This window comes from Phlebotomus argentipes, unplaced genomic scaffold, assembly GCF_947086385.1.
Source record: "Phlebotomus argentipes unplaced genomic scaffold, Phlebotomus argentipes genome assembly contig_42, whole genome shotgun sequence".
Lineage (NCBI taxonomy): Eukaryota > Metazoa > Arthropoda > Insecta > Diptera > Psychodidae > Phlebotomus > Phlebotomus argentipes.
Window position 1 is genome coordinate 983,831 of NW_026776171.1, and position 13,576 is coordinate 997,406.

Here is a 13,576-nt window from a genome sequence, read left to right on the forward strand (position 1 = left end):
TTCCTCTCGCATATCGCTTGAGAGGCTTGAGAGCATCGTTTTGCGTGGAAATTTACGCGATATTGCGCTGAAAATTTCAACCACTCACTGAAGGTGAGAAATTGCCGCGAAGACGTTGAGGAAACATTTCAGCGAATTTCCCATCGATAATCACAACCATAATATCTCTTACCCTCAATCAATGGGCAGAGGCAGAAAAAAAAGTCTGTGAAGGAGTAAATTTATGATAAATGAAAGAAAACACGCACGAAAAGATCGATCAAAGACGCAGCAGAGTGCAAGAAAGACTTGAATAAGCGTCTTTTTCACCACATAATCTCTCTCTCCTCAAATCTCTTTTGTCAATGGCCTTTTTTCCCAACAATCGAGCCCACGGCAGAACCGTTAAATAAATTTACAAATAGCATTTCTAGTAAAATGTCATCTTCACTTGATCACAATCTCTCCCAGCGTGCTTTTTATATGCACCTCACATTAAATCCGCCTCTTTGCGCTCCTCTTGTCCGCGATAGTGACCTCTTCTTCGTCTTCTGCACAGCACAACAGAAGACGCAAAACGCCGCGCGCAATCAGCAATGAAATGCTCAAATTCACACAATTTGCACACTGATGCATTGCGATGCAGTTGATTTGAGAAATCAGAGAGACAAATCTCGAGGCGACAATTTGAATACTAAATGTGTCTTTATTTTCTTTTTTCCCTCCTCGTCTCTCCCATAACCAATTGAATTAAACAATTTCCGCAGAGACTTTGTCATCCGTGAAAGTTTTTCCGTTTCTGGCGTGTGTTTTTTCTTCATTTATTTTAAATTAGCTCATGTTTAGTTAAATTTGTGACCAAAAAAAAAAGTCTTTTATTCATTAAATTTGGTGAATTTATGCAAAATAACGTCCTTTCCTCCATCCAACACTGCCGTCGGAGATTTTCTCCAGATAAAGTGGTATTTAGCACAAAATGGACAAACAACGTGTGCGCCTCTTTCTCTCACACCGAAGAGCTCCTAATGGCCAACAAAAAAGCCCCCAATGGACAAAACGCACTGGAATCGTGGTGCAAAAATTAGAAAGTACAATTTATATCTAGTCAAACTGCAAAATGCTGCAGATATTCTCTCCTCAATTCACGTGTGTCACCACAATGTGGAAATCTCTTTGCTGAGTGGAATTGAGAGAGGAAGAAAAGTGTGCAATAGAGAAGAAAATCCACACAATATTTCTCCTCGTCAAACTGAAAGGCATTTAGTCACTCTGTTTGAGCCATTTGCCAATGGAGACATTTGTGGAAAAAAAGAGCGACGTGAAAGAAAATATGCACAAGAAAAGTTTCTACTTCTCTCTGTCTATATATACAAATGTTGTCTCATTCGAAAGATGGTAAAAACCACTGGAGCTTTAAAACTTCCAATAATGTCTGTGACACGATTTTACACCAAAGCATCGCGATGTCTAATAAGATCGTCTTAAAGCCATGACTCTTTTACTTAATCCACATCAAAAGCTCTCTTTTTTCCTCTCTCTCTCGCTTGACTCTCAGAAAGTTATTCAGACCAGCAATTCCAAGGCAAGAATTTATGGTTGCACTTAGACTAATCAATTTAATTGCATATTGACGCAGCTCTTTTTTTTCTTCTTCACCAACTCGCGCGCTCATCAGCAATTGCGAGACAGTCGAGTGATTTATCAAATGAAATATTTGATTAATTCTCTCCTTTAACAATCTCACCATTTCTTTTGCCTCTGCGCGCACACGCTTTTTTTTCGGGGCCTCGGAAAATTATATGGCTTTTATCTCGCGCGGTTGTCCGCGAGGAGTGAGAAAGAGAGAAAGCCTTTCACCTTTTCCTCGCATATGTGAGAGGTGTGGCATAGCTTTTGGGTCTTGCAATTAAGAGGAAATTCCTCAGTGTGCACGTGAAGAACGTCTTTCATCTCACCTGCTTCGCGAAGGGCGCCAAAAAAAAAGCTGCCCACAAAAGGCACTCGAAAGTTCTCCATCAGCCTGAGGACGCGATATCGTGATTGTCAAGCCCACAAAGCGACTTCCTTCGCTGAATGTGGTTGATTCTGGCCTTTTTCGGACACTGCTGTGTGTGAAGATCAGTGCAGAGAGATGAATAAAATCATTTCACTTTCTTTCGTGCGAGATCTTTTTTTTTCGGACTTGAACATTCATTCGCATAATTGCCACACATAACTTCACTCCTTTTCCTCCTCATCTCCCCATACTTCGGGGCCTCTGCATGTACCAGCAATGCGTGAGATGAAATATGCAAAAATTGCGGCGCGATGTGAGCAAATTCCCACAAGAGTTATTTGCATTTATTGTATCATTTGTTAAATAGATAATTATGCATTTATAATTGTTTTCTCCTGTCTGAAGAGAGTCTCTCTCTCTTCTTTTCTTCTGTGACGCGATGCCAATTACTTATTTTCCACGCTTTTGGCGATGCCATGCGAGAAAGAGAATCTCCACATATTATTATTATTATTATTTCATTTGAGAAGAAAAAGAAGAAAAAAAAACAACGACTCCCATTTCAACATCTGCTCAAGCAAATTGGATGATCTCATAAATAATTTAAGAGTTTAAAGAGATGAGGAAATGTCAAAATGATTGAGCTCATCAGCAATGCCCAAATGAAGATGCGAGAGTGAAAAGAGGAAAAATATCAACAAAACTTATTTTCATTTTCAAAATCATTCCTCTTCTCATGTTTCGCTTGTCATGCCCAAAAAGCGCATATTTTTTCTGTTTGTCTGTCGCGAGAGTGCGAATAAGAAATGATGTTCATATGATATTTTCATATCTGTGAATTTATAAATAAAATTTCTTTTCTTCCATCTCATCGATAATGACAAATTTCACTGATTGACAGCTAAATTGGCTGTGCGATGGCAAAAAGTGAATTTCCAATCCTGTCACTAACCTCTAATGTAAAACAGAAAATATATGTATATATCTATAATGCAAGAGAAAGACGCTGAAGAGAGGCAAAAGTGATGATCGCGCTTATGCTTTGGGTACATTGCTCCATCTCTTTTCCATCTGACTTCATTTTAATAATTTTTCATTCATCATTGACCCTGATGAATGGACAAGTAAATATACAAGACAACTCTCAGCCCGAGTGCGTACATAAATGGATGAGGTGAAATTTGACTTTCATCTTTTCGATTATATTGTCGTTTCTGCGCTATGCCGATGAATCCAGTTTTTGATCTTTTCTCTCTCTTCACCGTTTGCGCGCCGCTCCGGCCATTTCTAGCCACACTCCCGCCAAGTCACAATGCCCGATCTCAGGGCAACTCCGCGAGATGCCATAGCCAATCAAGTGGAAATTCGCAATCACTTCATTCCCACACTGTCTGAGCTCAGTTTTTTCGTTTATCAAAACCCATTATCTCTGCTTTTCGTCTGTTCGCGCGCTCCACAACAAACCATTAAACTCCAAACGTGTCCACGAATCTCGAGAGAAAAATGATCCATTTGCGTCTCGCGGAGAAATAAAAGACCAGATAATGCATGATTTCGCTCAAAAGTGCACGTCCGGATATACAGAGAGCGAGAAAAAAAGCCCCACAAGTTGACAAAAGCATCAAAATTTTGATGAAAGTTGCCGGCAGCTGGTAAAACTTTTTCTTTCATTCAAATTGTCTGGCATTTCTTCCGAATGCTCTCTTCTTGTCTACCTGAATTATTATGCCAAAAAAGACGCACACACTCTCGATTGAGAGTGAATGAGAAATGTACGCGGGGAAAAAATCGAGAGTAAAAATGAGCGTCGCAAAAGAGATCATACAGGTTTCACTAATCACATCATCTCTCAATCATTTCTTTTCTGGGGCTCTCTTAAATGGACTCTCAAGAATAATACAGTGTGTGTCTTGAGAGATTTTGGAAACTTTATGAGCCCCCAAAAGGCGAGCAAGAAATACCAATTTTTACTTTCTATTTCCTCCTCCCCAGATTAGCGCGCGCACTCAAAACACAGAGATCAATCGCCATGGGGAATTCCAACAGCTTGGCTCACTACAGTCCGGACATCGAGGAGAAATGGCACCACTCCCTGCCTCAGCCGGCGTATCAGCAGCAGATCAAGGTCCTGCCCGATCTGGCGGACACATCACGACTTCGGCCCACCAACAATGGTGTCATCCTCCACTCCGGAGGCACCCTGACCGGCCGGCGGGAGTCCATTGGCGCCATCACCAGCGGAGTTCATCGCTCGCGCAGCATCTCCTCGCCGACGCATCATCATGAGATGAAGTACAAGCCAGGAGCACTGCAGAGACACCACACGCAGCTCGAGATGGTGCCCAATGGCAGGAACTACGCTGCCCAGGAGATGAACTACAAGCGCTTCGGCTCAGAGCCAGATCTGCGCTTCTCCGAGGACGACATGCTGCACCACAGTCGCAGTCTGCAGTCGAAGTTCGCCAAGGGGCGCAGCAAGAAGAAGGCGCCCAATGTGCCGCCCAATCGCCCTGGCTATGAGTACGATCCCAGTCGCTTCGGCTGGAAGCCCAGACAGGAGATGGAGGCCATTCCGGTGCCGCCGCCACAACAACAGCAGCAACCCAGGAAGTTGAGGCTGTTCAAGACGAAGGCCGAGTCCAGCAAGAAGACCAACAATCCCCAGAAGCTGGCCACAGAGGCGTCGGACATGCACTTCAGGAAGCCCTTCATGGACAGGAGGAATAAGTACTTGAGAGACAGTCGACCGGCTCAAGGTGAGGAAAATTTCTAAAGATATATCACTGAGATTTCCATATTCATTAATTAATGAGCCACACATTGACTATTAATGAAGAAATTCAATCCCACGCTCTCACGGAGGCAAATTAAGATTATTTTACAGCCCAATTAAAAGTTCCACTTTTATCTGCTCTTCTTCTCTTCAGACGACATCAATTTGCGACAGCCCGACATCACAGGCAATGCCAAGTCCAAGATCCAGTTGCTCCCAATGCCGCAGTATCGCAGGGAGAAGTCATTCGACTTGAGTCTCCTGCTCAGCCGGAAGAAGGAGGAGACGAAACCGTCACGGGCGCCGGACACGTTCAGGAAGCTCTCGGATGACCTGAAAAGTCCTCCCAAAGCCAAGGCGCCGCCGTCGCCAAAGTCGAAGGCCAGAAGAGCCTCGCAGCCACCTCAAGTGGTCGGCAATGACTTCCAGAAGGAACTCCTGGAAGCCACGCGAAGGCGCTCGATGGCCGTGAAGCAGCAATCATCGACAGACAAGCCACAGAAGACGACGGAAGTGAAATCTCCCGCCAAAGAAAGTAGTCAAGTGACGCAAAAGAAGACGTCTCAGGGTGTTGTGGAACAGAAAATAGTGGCGAAGCCAAAGGAGCAGATCACAATCAAAGTTCCAGCAGCTGATGCGCCCATTCCCAAGCCACCGGCACAGCCCAATCCTCCAGCGGCGCCGCCTCAGGCGGAGAAAGTGGCCCCCAAGACCTTCTACTTCGGCATGGGAGACCCTCAAAGCTCAAAGGTGAACGATATTAATCTGGAGAAGGTGGAGAATGAGGCCATCGACATCTTCGCCGAGAGTATCCTGAACCTCAAGCGTCGACCGCGCATGACAGACTCCTCAGAGTCCGCAATGTCCTCAGATGCAGAGGAGAATATGCTGCAGGACCTGGCGAAAGGGGATGACGAGATGGAGGGCATTTCTCTCCAGCTGCGACCGACTCTACCGAAGAAGCAGTTCGAAATCCCGAGATTCAGTCCGGCAGCAGCGTGGCGAATGCTCTCACCAGCCGCGGATACTGACAAGGAGTTCAATCCGTGGAAGATTGAGAAGCCAGACAACTTCAGCTCCAGCGATCGTCCTCCAGACACTTCTGTAAGTCCTCTCATCGCATCCATTCGAGCACACACATTCCCTAATCCTGTCAATCTCTTTCCAGTCACGCAATGAGGAGAGAATTGAGCGAATCTATCGTGAACCAATTCCAGGCTTGCCGGACAATAAGAGTGGCGACAGTGGAATCTCCGGAGATGCTGGACTCCTGGAGTTGACGGACACGTCGCCCATCAATGTTAACAGTGCCACGACAGGTGATGAGCAGAAGCTCGGACCGTTCCTGTCGCCCTGGACGCCACAGCAGGATCTTGGCGAGGAGAGCAGTTCAGACGGAGATGAGCTGAAGGAGAAGGCGCAAAAGGAGGAAATTGGGCAGAAGCACGCCTTCAGCTTGTCTCTGCCACGCGAAAGTAGCATCTATAGTGACAAAGTGGAGAAGCAGTCCTTCAACAGTCTGCAGAGACTGCGAAGGACAGTTTCAGGAGCATTCAATGGCCACAGTGAACCAGGACAACTGGACACATCACCCTATCGCAACGACAATTGGTTCTTGAGCAGATCAGCGCCCAACTCCATTGAGAAGAATCCTCTTCCATCCATTTCTGATCAGGTAATTTCAATTACTTGGGCGCGTCTTATGCAATTGCGTTTAACAAATTCGTCCTTACAGGAGGATATTGATAAGGATATTCCGCCACCAATGAATATCGTTCCATCAATGCAGCCTCCGTCATTCAGTTACTTAGCCGGTGGGAAGCACTTTATGTACTTACCGCACAGATCAGTGGTCAAAAGTGAATCCCTGACCGAGAAGACGACCTCAGCGAAGCGCGAAGAGCCGGATAATTCGCTGAATCACAGAGAGAACCTTCAATATTCACCAGCATCCTGGACTGTAAGTATGAAAGACATTAATTAAGAGACAATTTTAAGCATTCCTGGCATTACTTTCAGCCTCCAGTGAAGATGTCCAAGTCGAAGAATCACCGTTTCACCTTCCAGAGCACAGTTCGCCAGATCGAGAGGCGCCGGCTGGCTGAGAAGCTCTCCAAAGAGGCAGAGCAGAAGGAAGCTCAGCGTCTCAGTGAACTGGAAGCGATGAGGCGAGTAGAGGAGGAGTTTCAGAAGAAGCGCGCCAGAGAGAAAGCCTCAATTCGGCAGCAATTGAGGATGTTCTCCCTGGAAGAAAGTGGCCCGAATTGCACAAGTTTGCCACCCGAATGGCAAGTCAACACCGTGAGTATTTCGCCACCCAGAGAATATTCCTGCAACTGAAGAACTGTGCTCTCCGCAGGCCAGAGCTGATCCAGACGGAGCCGTCTCGAGTCCCACGCCCAGTCCAACGGCAGTTGAGGACTCCATGGACAATCTGGAGAGGAAGCGCGACGCCAGGAAGCTCAGCGATGACATGAGCATCTTCATGCCGCCGCCAATGGCCAGGAAGCCCCTGCACACGGAGATCCTGAACGAGATGCGCCTGTCCGGGCGTCGCTACTTCGACTACAAGCCCGAGAGTGTCGCCTTCAACGGCCGCGCGAATCATCTGCCCCAGATTGTGGGTCACATTCCCGCCAGGCGAGACGTGGACGAAGCGATGCGCTTCTGAGTCCGCCCGAGAAGCATTTAACATCCATTTTCTAGTCAGTGTTTTCACTTCCTTCCTGGACATGAAGTACTCTTCTATCGTTTATTGGTTGATGGGATCAACTTTCTTTGTTGCATTAACTAGTTTTTTTTTCCTTCACGGGACGCCGGAGAAGAAGTTACCTGACTCTTTTGGACACTCTTTTTTTTAGGGGGGAAAAGTCACAGACAATTCGCACAAGTGCATCAAGGATAAACCTTGTATAGTAGATTTAAGACATTATAATCTTGCTAACAAGAATCCAATGTGCAATGATATGCTATGTAATTTAGTCAGTAATTGTTTTAAAAATGACTCCCCTTTTTTAAATTATATCTTTTCGAGTAATTTTTATCGTTATTTGAGATACTAACAGTGTATATTTTCAGAAGAAAATTTATGTTTTGCGAAAAGAATAAAAACATTTAGTTATTTTTTCTTGAAAAACGACATTATACTCTTCGTTCCGGTCGCTGCCTTGGCCAGAGCCTTCTCCTTCGACGTCAACTTCACCTCTGGCACCTTCTCCTGCACCAGATCCGACTCGGCATACTGATTCTCATCATTCTCCGTCTTGATCTTCTTCCCTGACGCATCTTGAAGTGTCTTCGATGGCTTTCGCTTCACATTGGCCACCGATTTCTCCTCAATGCCCAGCTTCTGCTTCAGCAAAGCACTCAAGTCTTCAGATATATAGTCAGAGAGTATGGTGAAGGCGTAGGTGAGGTAGCTAGTGTCATCTTCAGTCTCACCGCTGGCGTCCGGAGAGATAAAAGTAGCCGAAACTGCTCCCTGACCGACAAAGATTTTCTTCTCCTTCAGCACTTTGGCGACTCTTTGGCACTTCTGGCTTAACCAATCGAGCGTTTTGATCTCATTGTACTTGAATCCCTTCACGAAATCATTACCTTTTTCGTCTGAGATCTAGAAATAAAGATTCATTCATTTCCAGAACTTCTTACAGCATTCTCTGAAAGTCTTACTCGAGTCATTTGCTTCGCGGTTACAATTTCCTGCAGCCGGGAAATGTGCGGGAACTCCTCGTCAACCAGGAAACTGTCTAGAGGAGCTGCCATCTCACTGCAAGCATCCACCAGATAGGGCAGGATGAGGAAGAGCGGATCAATCTCAGTTGTTATGTAGAGATTCCCATCAGCCTGGATGGATTCATCGATGAACCAGGAACGATAAGGCTGACAGAACTGCAGCAATTCCCTGATACACTTGCCATCCGTGGAGATGATGTAATTTGCTGCCTTGAGCGAGGAGGGATTCCTCAGCGAGATCACGTCCAGCTGCCCATCCTTAACCTCAAAGAGCTTCTTGTCCAGGAAACACACTCTCGTCTCTCCCTTCGGTCTTGTGAATACCTCGCACGTTTCGGCACTTTCTTTCTTATTACCTCTACCTTTAGCACCTCGTGATTTGGACATTTTCACCTGGTCGCCACTCCTCAAGAGACAATCAACAAAAACACAAGAAGACGCCGCAAATCACCGTGAATGCCTTTTTGGGCGCGCGCACTTTGACATTTCAAAATTTCCCATCGCGCGACGAGGACAAAAAACGCGCCAAAACCGCCAAAACTTTCACCGAGAAATCCCTCATATAAAATATGATAATTACTTTATTGAATTGCATCTCACGATCTTGAGAATGTAGAGATACTCTCCACGAATTCTCCTCTCTTTCACGATGCTGCCTGAGAAGCCCAGCGTGAGGAATGTCTTCAGCACTTCTTTGGGTTTGTTCTCTCGCAACAAGAGTAGATAGAAAATCGCCTTCTGGGACAGTTTATCCGCCAAGAAAGGAAATAAGCGATGAAGTGTTGAGCATCCATCCTTGCCACCCGCCCAAGACTTCACCAGACATCCCGCGAAAGTCCCACGATCTCGAGAATCATCTTCACTCGGCTCTGTGGGCACGTAAGGTGGATTGAAGATAAGTAAATCAATCGAATGAGAGCGGAAAGCGCTCAATAAATCCATTGCCGCCACATCAAGAGACGCCCCATTGACCAGGGAAGTCTTCTTGGTGGCCTGAAAGAAAAGACATTCGCTTTAGAGTCTTTCGGGAAGGAGAAACGCTGAGGAAAGTACCTTGCAAGCGTGATAATTGATGTCGATTCCAACACAATGAGCTGAAGAAGACAAACTCTTGGCCAGAGCAGTGATAATGACGCCACTTCCTGAGCCAATCTCGACACAGAGCAAAGGTTTCTGGTCTCTAATCTGCGGAAGATCCTCTTCGAGAGCGTCCAGAAGGAGAAAACTATCCTCAGCGGCTTCGTAAACAAACTGTAATGAAACACAAGAAACACCCAAATAAATCTCTTCCTTAATCTTGTGATTCAGTAATTGCTGACCTTATAATCTTCCTGTGTTAAGTGCGTGAGGAAAGGAGTTTCCATGTTGACGGAAGCTGAAGGCAGATTAATTGGGTGATGTGACAGAGTCTGAAGTGCCCAAATGAGGAGCTGACGTGGCCAATTCAGAGTCCAGCAGTGTCTTCCTCCGCAGCTTCTCACGATCCACCTGCTGATGAAGTCTGTTCAGGCGATCCTGCGCGCCCTGAAGAACGTTCGTGACAACAGTAACTTTGTGCTTCACGTTGATCAACTTCTTCACGTAACCATCCAGTTCTGGTGGCGTCTTCTGTGACTCCTGGATCTTCCGCAGCTCGTCGTGCAATTTGTCAAGCTGCTCTTTGAGCTCCAACTGCGACACTCTTCGAGAAAACACAGAGAAGATTCGCTGATAAGGATGATGAGTGGCGAAGGTGTGGCAAAATCATGCGGATTTACCTGGTTGCTCTCACTCTTTCGTCCAATTGATCAATGGCAGGCTTGAATAGGCCCATCAAGCCCTCCGCGAGGGTGTCTCTCGTTGGATTATCACAGAAATTCTCCGTATTTTCCTCTTCCAGAGAAGTTGTGCTCTCACTATCGTCACGGTCCATTTTGACACTCCGCCGAGAATTTCCCAAAACAAACCCAAGTGGGATTTTTGCCGCGCATCTGGCAACACGCGCTCGTCGCGCTGTCAAGAGCGGCTGATTTTTTATCTAACAACATCAGAGTTTTAGTGGGGAGAGAATTAAAAAGGTGTGCAAAAAAATCACACGAAAGATTATATTGTATCAGTTTGTCACGGTGACGAAGAATAATGATGGAGTAGCGAGTGGATCGCAGAAGATTTTCAGTCATTCAGTTACACCAGTGCGTAGAAGAAGGAAGTTTTTCACACAGTCCCTCACATAACATTCCAACGTTTTGTGGTGGCTTTTCATTGCATAGAGAGGAAAGAAAAAGTGTGATTCTGTGCCTAAATTAACCGAGAATCATCCCATACAGCGGAAGTGTAGAGTAAAGTAGCTCTCAAATGGCAACGGAGTGCGAAGTTGTGGCCCCAAAGTCAAATTCTAGGTATTGAATTAACTTTTGCCACTTAGTCAATAATAAAACGTACAATTTTCCCAGCATGAAAAATCTGTGATGCGAGCGCGAGAAAAGTTCAATGTCAAAGTCCGTGATTTCTGTTGATTTCGTCATTCATAATAAAGCAACACAGACATTATAAATAACTAACGTTGTGCATTCTTTCACTCACAAGAAATTATGATGAAATCCATGACTCAAGATCGTCCAAACACCTTTCATACATATCGATCAGGTGAATGAGTTAGCATTTTTCCTCTCCCCACAGCCAAGCAATTTAACATAATTATCTCACAACCTTGACTCTCAATTATATCCCTCCAACACAGCGCCATAAAGACAAGCGACGAGATTCTCGTGTGAGATTAATTCCCTTCGATACGCGACCAATACAATTGCAAAAGGATGATATTTCGGCGGAAAAACAGGAGTGACGTCTAATCGCTGACCCAATTCTCTCCTCTCCTAAGCAGCGCGAGTGTTGGAGAGATAAAATGAATTACTAGACATTTTGCAAACCTCGCGGAATCCAGCGCAAAAACTCCTCAGTGTTTCTCTTCAATGAAACGCGCGCGCGAAAAAACTCAATTGTGCACCTTTTCTGCGCGAATGTCCGGAAGTATTAACAGTGAAATCTCTTCTAGGACACCTTCGTGATCGACACACTGTGAAAATCCACTGAGAAATCATGTCGTTCTTAGTTAAATTGCTTAAATTACTCATCCTTTCTGCCATTTGCAGTTGGATTTGGGGCATCTTCAACTGGACCAGCAAATCACCAGTGATGCTGAGAAGCGCAGAGAAGCGAATATTTTCCTGTGAGTCGAACAAACTACGTCACTGACTTCACAACACTTCGAGCTGTCCGTTAACCCTTCGGTGTCGCTCTCTGTTTCTCGTTGCAGACCTCAAGACGGCCTATCGCGGCTGGTTCGTGGACATTGGGCCGGTGGTGAGTGATGCGGACAAGATCTGGACAGTTTCCCTCAATCCAGACGCCCCGAAAACCCCTCTGGTTCTGCTGCACGGCTTGGGATCCGGCGTGGGACTGTGGATCCTCAATCTGGACTCCTTCGCCGAGAACCGTCCAGTCTATGCCATCGACATACTCGGCTTTGGACGCAGTTCCAGGCCAAAATTCTCCTGCGATGCTCTGACGGCGGAAGGACAGTTCGTGGCGTCCATCGAGGAGTGGCGACGCGAGATGAAGCTCAACGAAATGATCCTCTTGGGACACTCAATGGGCGGTTTTCTGGCCTCCAGCTATGCCATCAAGCACCCTGATCGCGTGAAACACCTCATCCTGGCGGATCCGTGGGGATTTCCCGACAAGCCGGCGGACATTGGGAACAAGTACAACATCCCGATGTGGGTGAGGGTGCTGGCTTTCGCCCTGCAGCCCCTCAATCCACTGTGGGCCGTCCGAGCGGCAGGACCCTTCGGACAGTGGGTCGTGTCCAAGGCCCGTCCGGATATCATTCGCAAATACACATCAATCGTGAAGGAGGAGGAACTCATCCCGCAATACATCCACCAATGCAATGCTCAAACGCCAGCGTGAGTACAATTTACACTGTCTTATTAGAATCTGGGGTGAATAACACTGAGCTAATATGATGATTCAGCAGTTTGAAGCACAGTTAAAAAGGTCTTTCGCAGCGCAAAAGAACAGAAATTCAGTGTAAGAATTCAAGAAATCTCTTTTTAATTGTTCTATTGATAATCGTAGCCCTTTTTTAACAAGCCAAACACTTAAAATAGTTTTAAATGTTACTGTTGATGAAATTGTTCTTATTAGATTTTAATTTACACCAGAATTCACTTCTTGTCCCAAATTTTCTCCAACATTTAATTATAAACTTTGTTCATTGACTCACACTTGAAGAGAACTGATGTTTTGTCAAGTCACAAATTTCAGTGTATTTTGAATTTTCCACTCACGTTTCAGTGCGAAAGACACTTCGTCACCCCTTGAATTGAGAGTATCAGAGGAAGAGAGCCTATATAGTGTTCTCATTGAATTTCAGGGGTGAAAGTGCATTCCATGCAATGATGTCGAGCTACGGATGGGCCAAGCATCCCATGATTCATCGCATAAAGGAGCTGAGACAGGACATCCCCATCACGATGATGTACGGCTCTCGATCCTGGGTGGACAAAGCCTCTGGCGAGAGTGTGAAGCTCTCCCGCATTCACAGCTACGTGAATCTGCAAGTGAGTATTTGCATGCGAGAGAGCCAAAGTCTTTGTGCATTGAGGAATAATTGACTTTACCTAATTAGGTTATCAATGGAGCGGGACATCATATCTATGCCGATCGACCGGAGATATTCAATAGATACGTGAATGACGCCTGTGCCTTTTGCGACGGCGAACGAATGGCCAGTGAATCAACAGAGAATTCCTCATGCGAAGTCACGACAACCACAGAGGAAATGCCACCAATTGACACGAACATTGTGAAGAATGATGCCCAGTGACGAACACACAACTCTTGCCTCCACCCCAAAAATACACACATCCCCAATGGATATCAACAGTGAGATATTTGCCCAAGATGCATCGCAATGTATTATATAGAGAACGTACGATAATGACTAATTTATAGTGATGAAATACATAAGAGAGAAGATTCCGCACAAAGAATGTAATTTAGTGCACTTTGTTGCTCCCCACTCCGCGATGCACGGCGCATTTCCAAAT

General features: G+C 45.7%; 4 protein-coding genes across 5 annotated transcripts; 1 reads left to right on the plus strand and 3 right to left on the minus strand.

The window, feature by feature from the left end:
* Positions 1-7,482: 7,482 nt before the first annotated feature.
* Positions 7,483-8,935, minus strand: LOC132257282 (ribonuclease H2 subunit B). The gene is made up of 2 exons (XM_059754127.1): positions 8,421-8,935; positions 7,483-8,361 (listed from the first exon to the last, which is right to left on the minus strand). The coding sequence occupies exons 1-2, from the start codon at positions 8,868-8,870 to the stop codon at positions 7,867-7,869; spliced, it is 945 nt and encodes a 314-aa protein (XP_059610110.1). The 5' UTR covers positions 8,871-8,935; the 3' UTR covers positions 7,483-7,866.
* A 124-nt stretch (positions 8,936-9,059) lies between these two features.
* On the minus strand, positions 9,060-9,847 carry LOC132257262 (methyltransferase N6AMT1). The gene is made up of 3 exons (XM_059754100.1): positions 9,803-9,847; positions 9,537-9,734; positions 9,060-9,476 (listed from the first exon to the last, which is right to left on the minus strand). The coding sequence occupies exons 1-3, from the start codon at positions 9,845-9,847 to the stop codon at positions 9,060-9,062; spliced, it is 660 nt and encodes a 219-aa protein (XP_059610083.1).
* Positions 9,624-10,395, minus strand: LOC132257284 (SNAPIN protein homolog). The gene is made up of 3 exons (XM_059754131.1): positions 10,241-10,395; positions 9,803-10,164; positions 9,624-9,734 (listed from the first exon to the last, which is right to left on the minus strand). The coding sequence occupies exons 1-2, from the start codon at positions 10,393-10,395 to the stop codon at positions 9,870-9,872; spliced, it is 450 nt and encodes a 149-aa protein (XP_059610114.1). The 3' UTR covers positions 9,624-9,734; positions 9,803-9,869.
* An 87-nt stretch (positions 10,396-10,482) lies between these two features.
* On the plus strand, positions 10,483-13,519 carry LOC132257281 ((Lyso)-N-acylphosphatidylethanolamine lipase). Of its 2 annotated transcripts, none has more exons than XM_059754125.1 (5): positions 10,483-10,861; positions 11,518-11,691; positions 11,779-12,430; positions 12,901-13,087; positions 13,156-13,519. In XM_059754125.1, the coding sequence occupies exons 2-5, from the start codon at positions 11,562-11,564 to the stop codon at positions 13,351-13,353; spliced, it is 1,167 nt and encodes a 388-aa protein (XP_059610108.1). In that variant the 5' UTR covers positions 10,483-10,861; positions 11,518-11,561; the 3' UTR covers positions 13,354-13,519. The 2 variants fall into 2 exon arrangements, with proteins under 2 accessions (XP_059610108.1, XP_059610109.1); XM_059754126.1 differs by having other exon boundaries at positions 11,615-11,691.
* The last annotated feature ends 57 nt before the right edge of the window (positions 13,520-13,576 follow it).

Bases quoted from the DNA above. Each gene is read 5' to 3' on its own strand.
- LOC132257282 (XM_059754127.1), bottom strand. From the start codon at position 8,870: ATGTCCAAATCACGAGGTGCTAAAGGTAGAGGTAATAAGAAAGAAAGT. The intron at 8,362-8,420 runs GTAAGACTTTCA...CTTTATTTCTAG, and splicing joins CCGCGAAGCAAATGACTCGA to ATCTCAGACGAAAAAGGTAA.
- LOC132257262 (XM_059754100.1), bottom strand. From the start codon at position 9,847: ATGGAAACTCCTTTCCTCACGCACTTAACACAGGAAGATTATAAG. The intron at 9,735-9,802 runs GTCAGCAATTAC...GTTTCATTACAG, and splicing joins TAACACAGGAAGATTATAAG to TTTGTTTACGAAGCCGCTGA. The intron at 9,477-9,536 runs GTACTTTCCTCA...CTTTTCTTTCAG, and splicing joins TCAATTATCACGCTTGCAAG to GCCACCAAGAAGACTTCCCT.
- LOC132257284 (XM_059754131.1), bottom strand. From the start codon at position 10,395: ATGGACCGTGACGATAGTGAGAGCACAACTTCTCTGGAAGAGGAAAAT. The intron at 10,165-10,240 runs GTAAATCCGCAT...GTTTTCTCGAAG, and splicing joins GAAAGAGTGAGAGCAACCAG to AGTGTCGCAGTTGGAGCTCA.
- LOC132257281 (XM_059754125.1), top strand. From the start codon at position 11,562: ATGTCGTTCTTAGTTAAATTGCTTAAATTACTCATCCTTTCTGCCATT. The intron at 11,692-11,778 runs GTGAGTCGAACA...TTCTCGTTGCAG, and splicing joins AGAGAAGCGAATATTTTCCT to ACCTCAAGACGGCCTATCGC. The intron at 12,431-12,900 runs GTGAGTACAATT...ATTGAATTTCAG, and splicing joins TGCAATGCTCAAACGCCAGC to GGGTGAAAGTGCATTCCATG.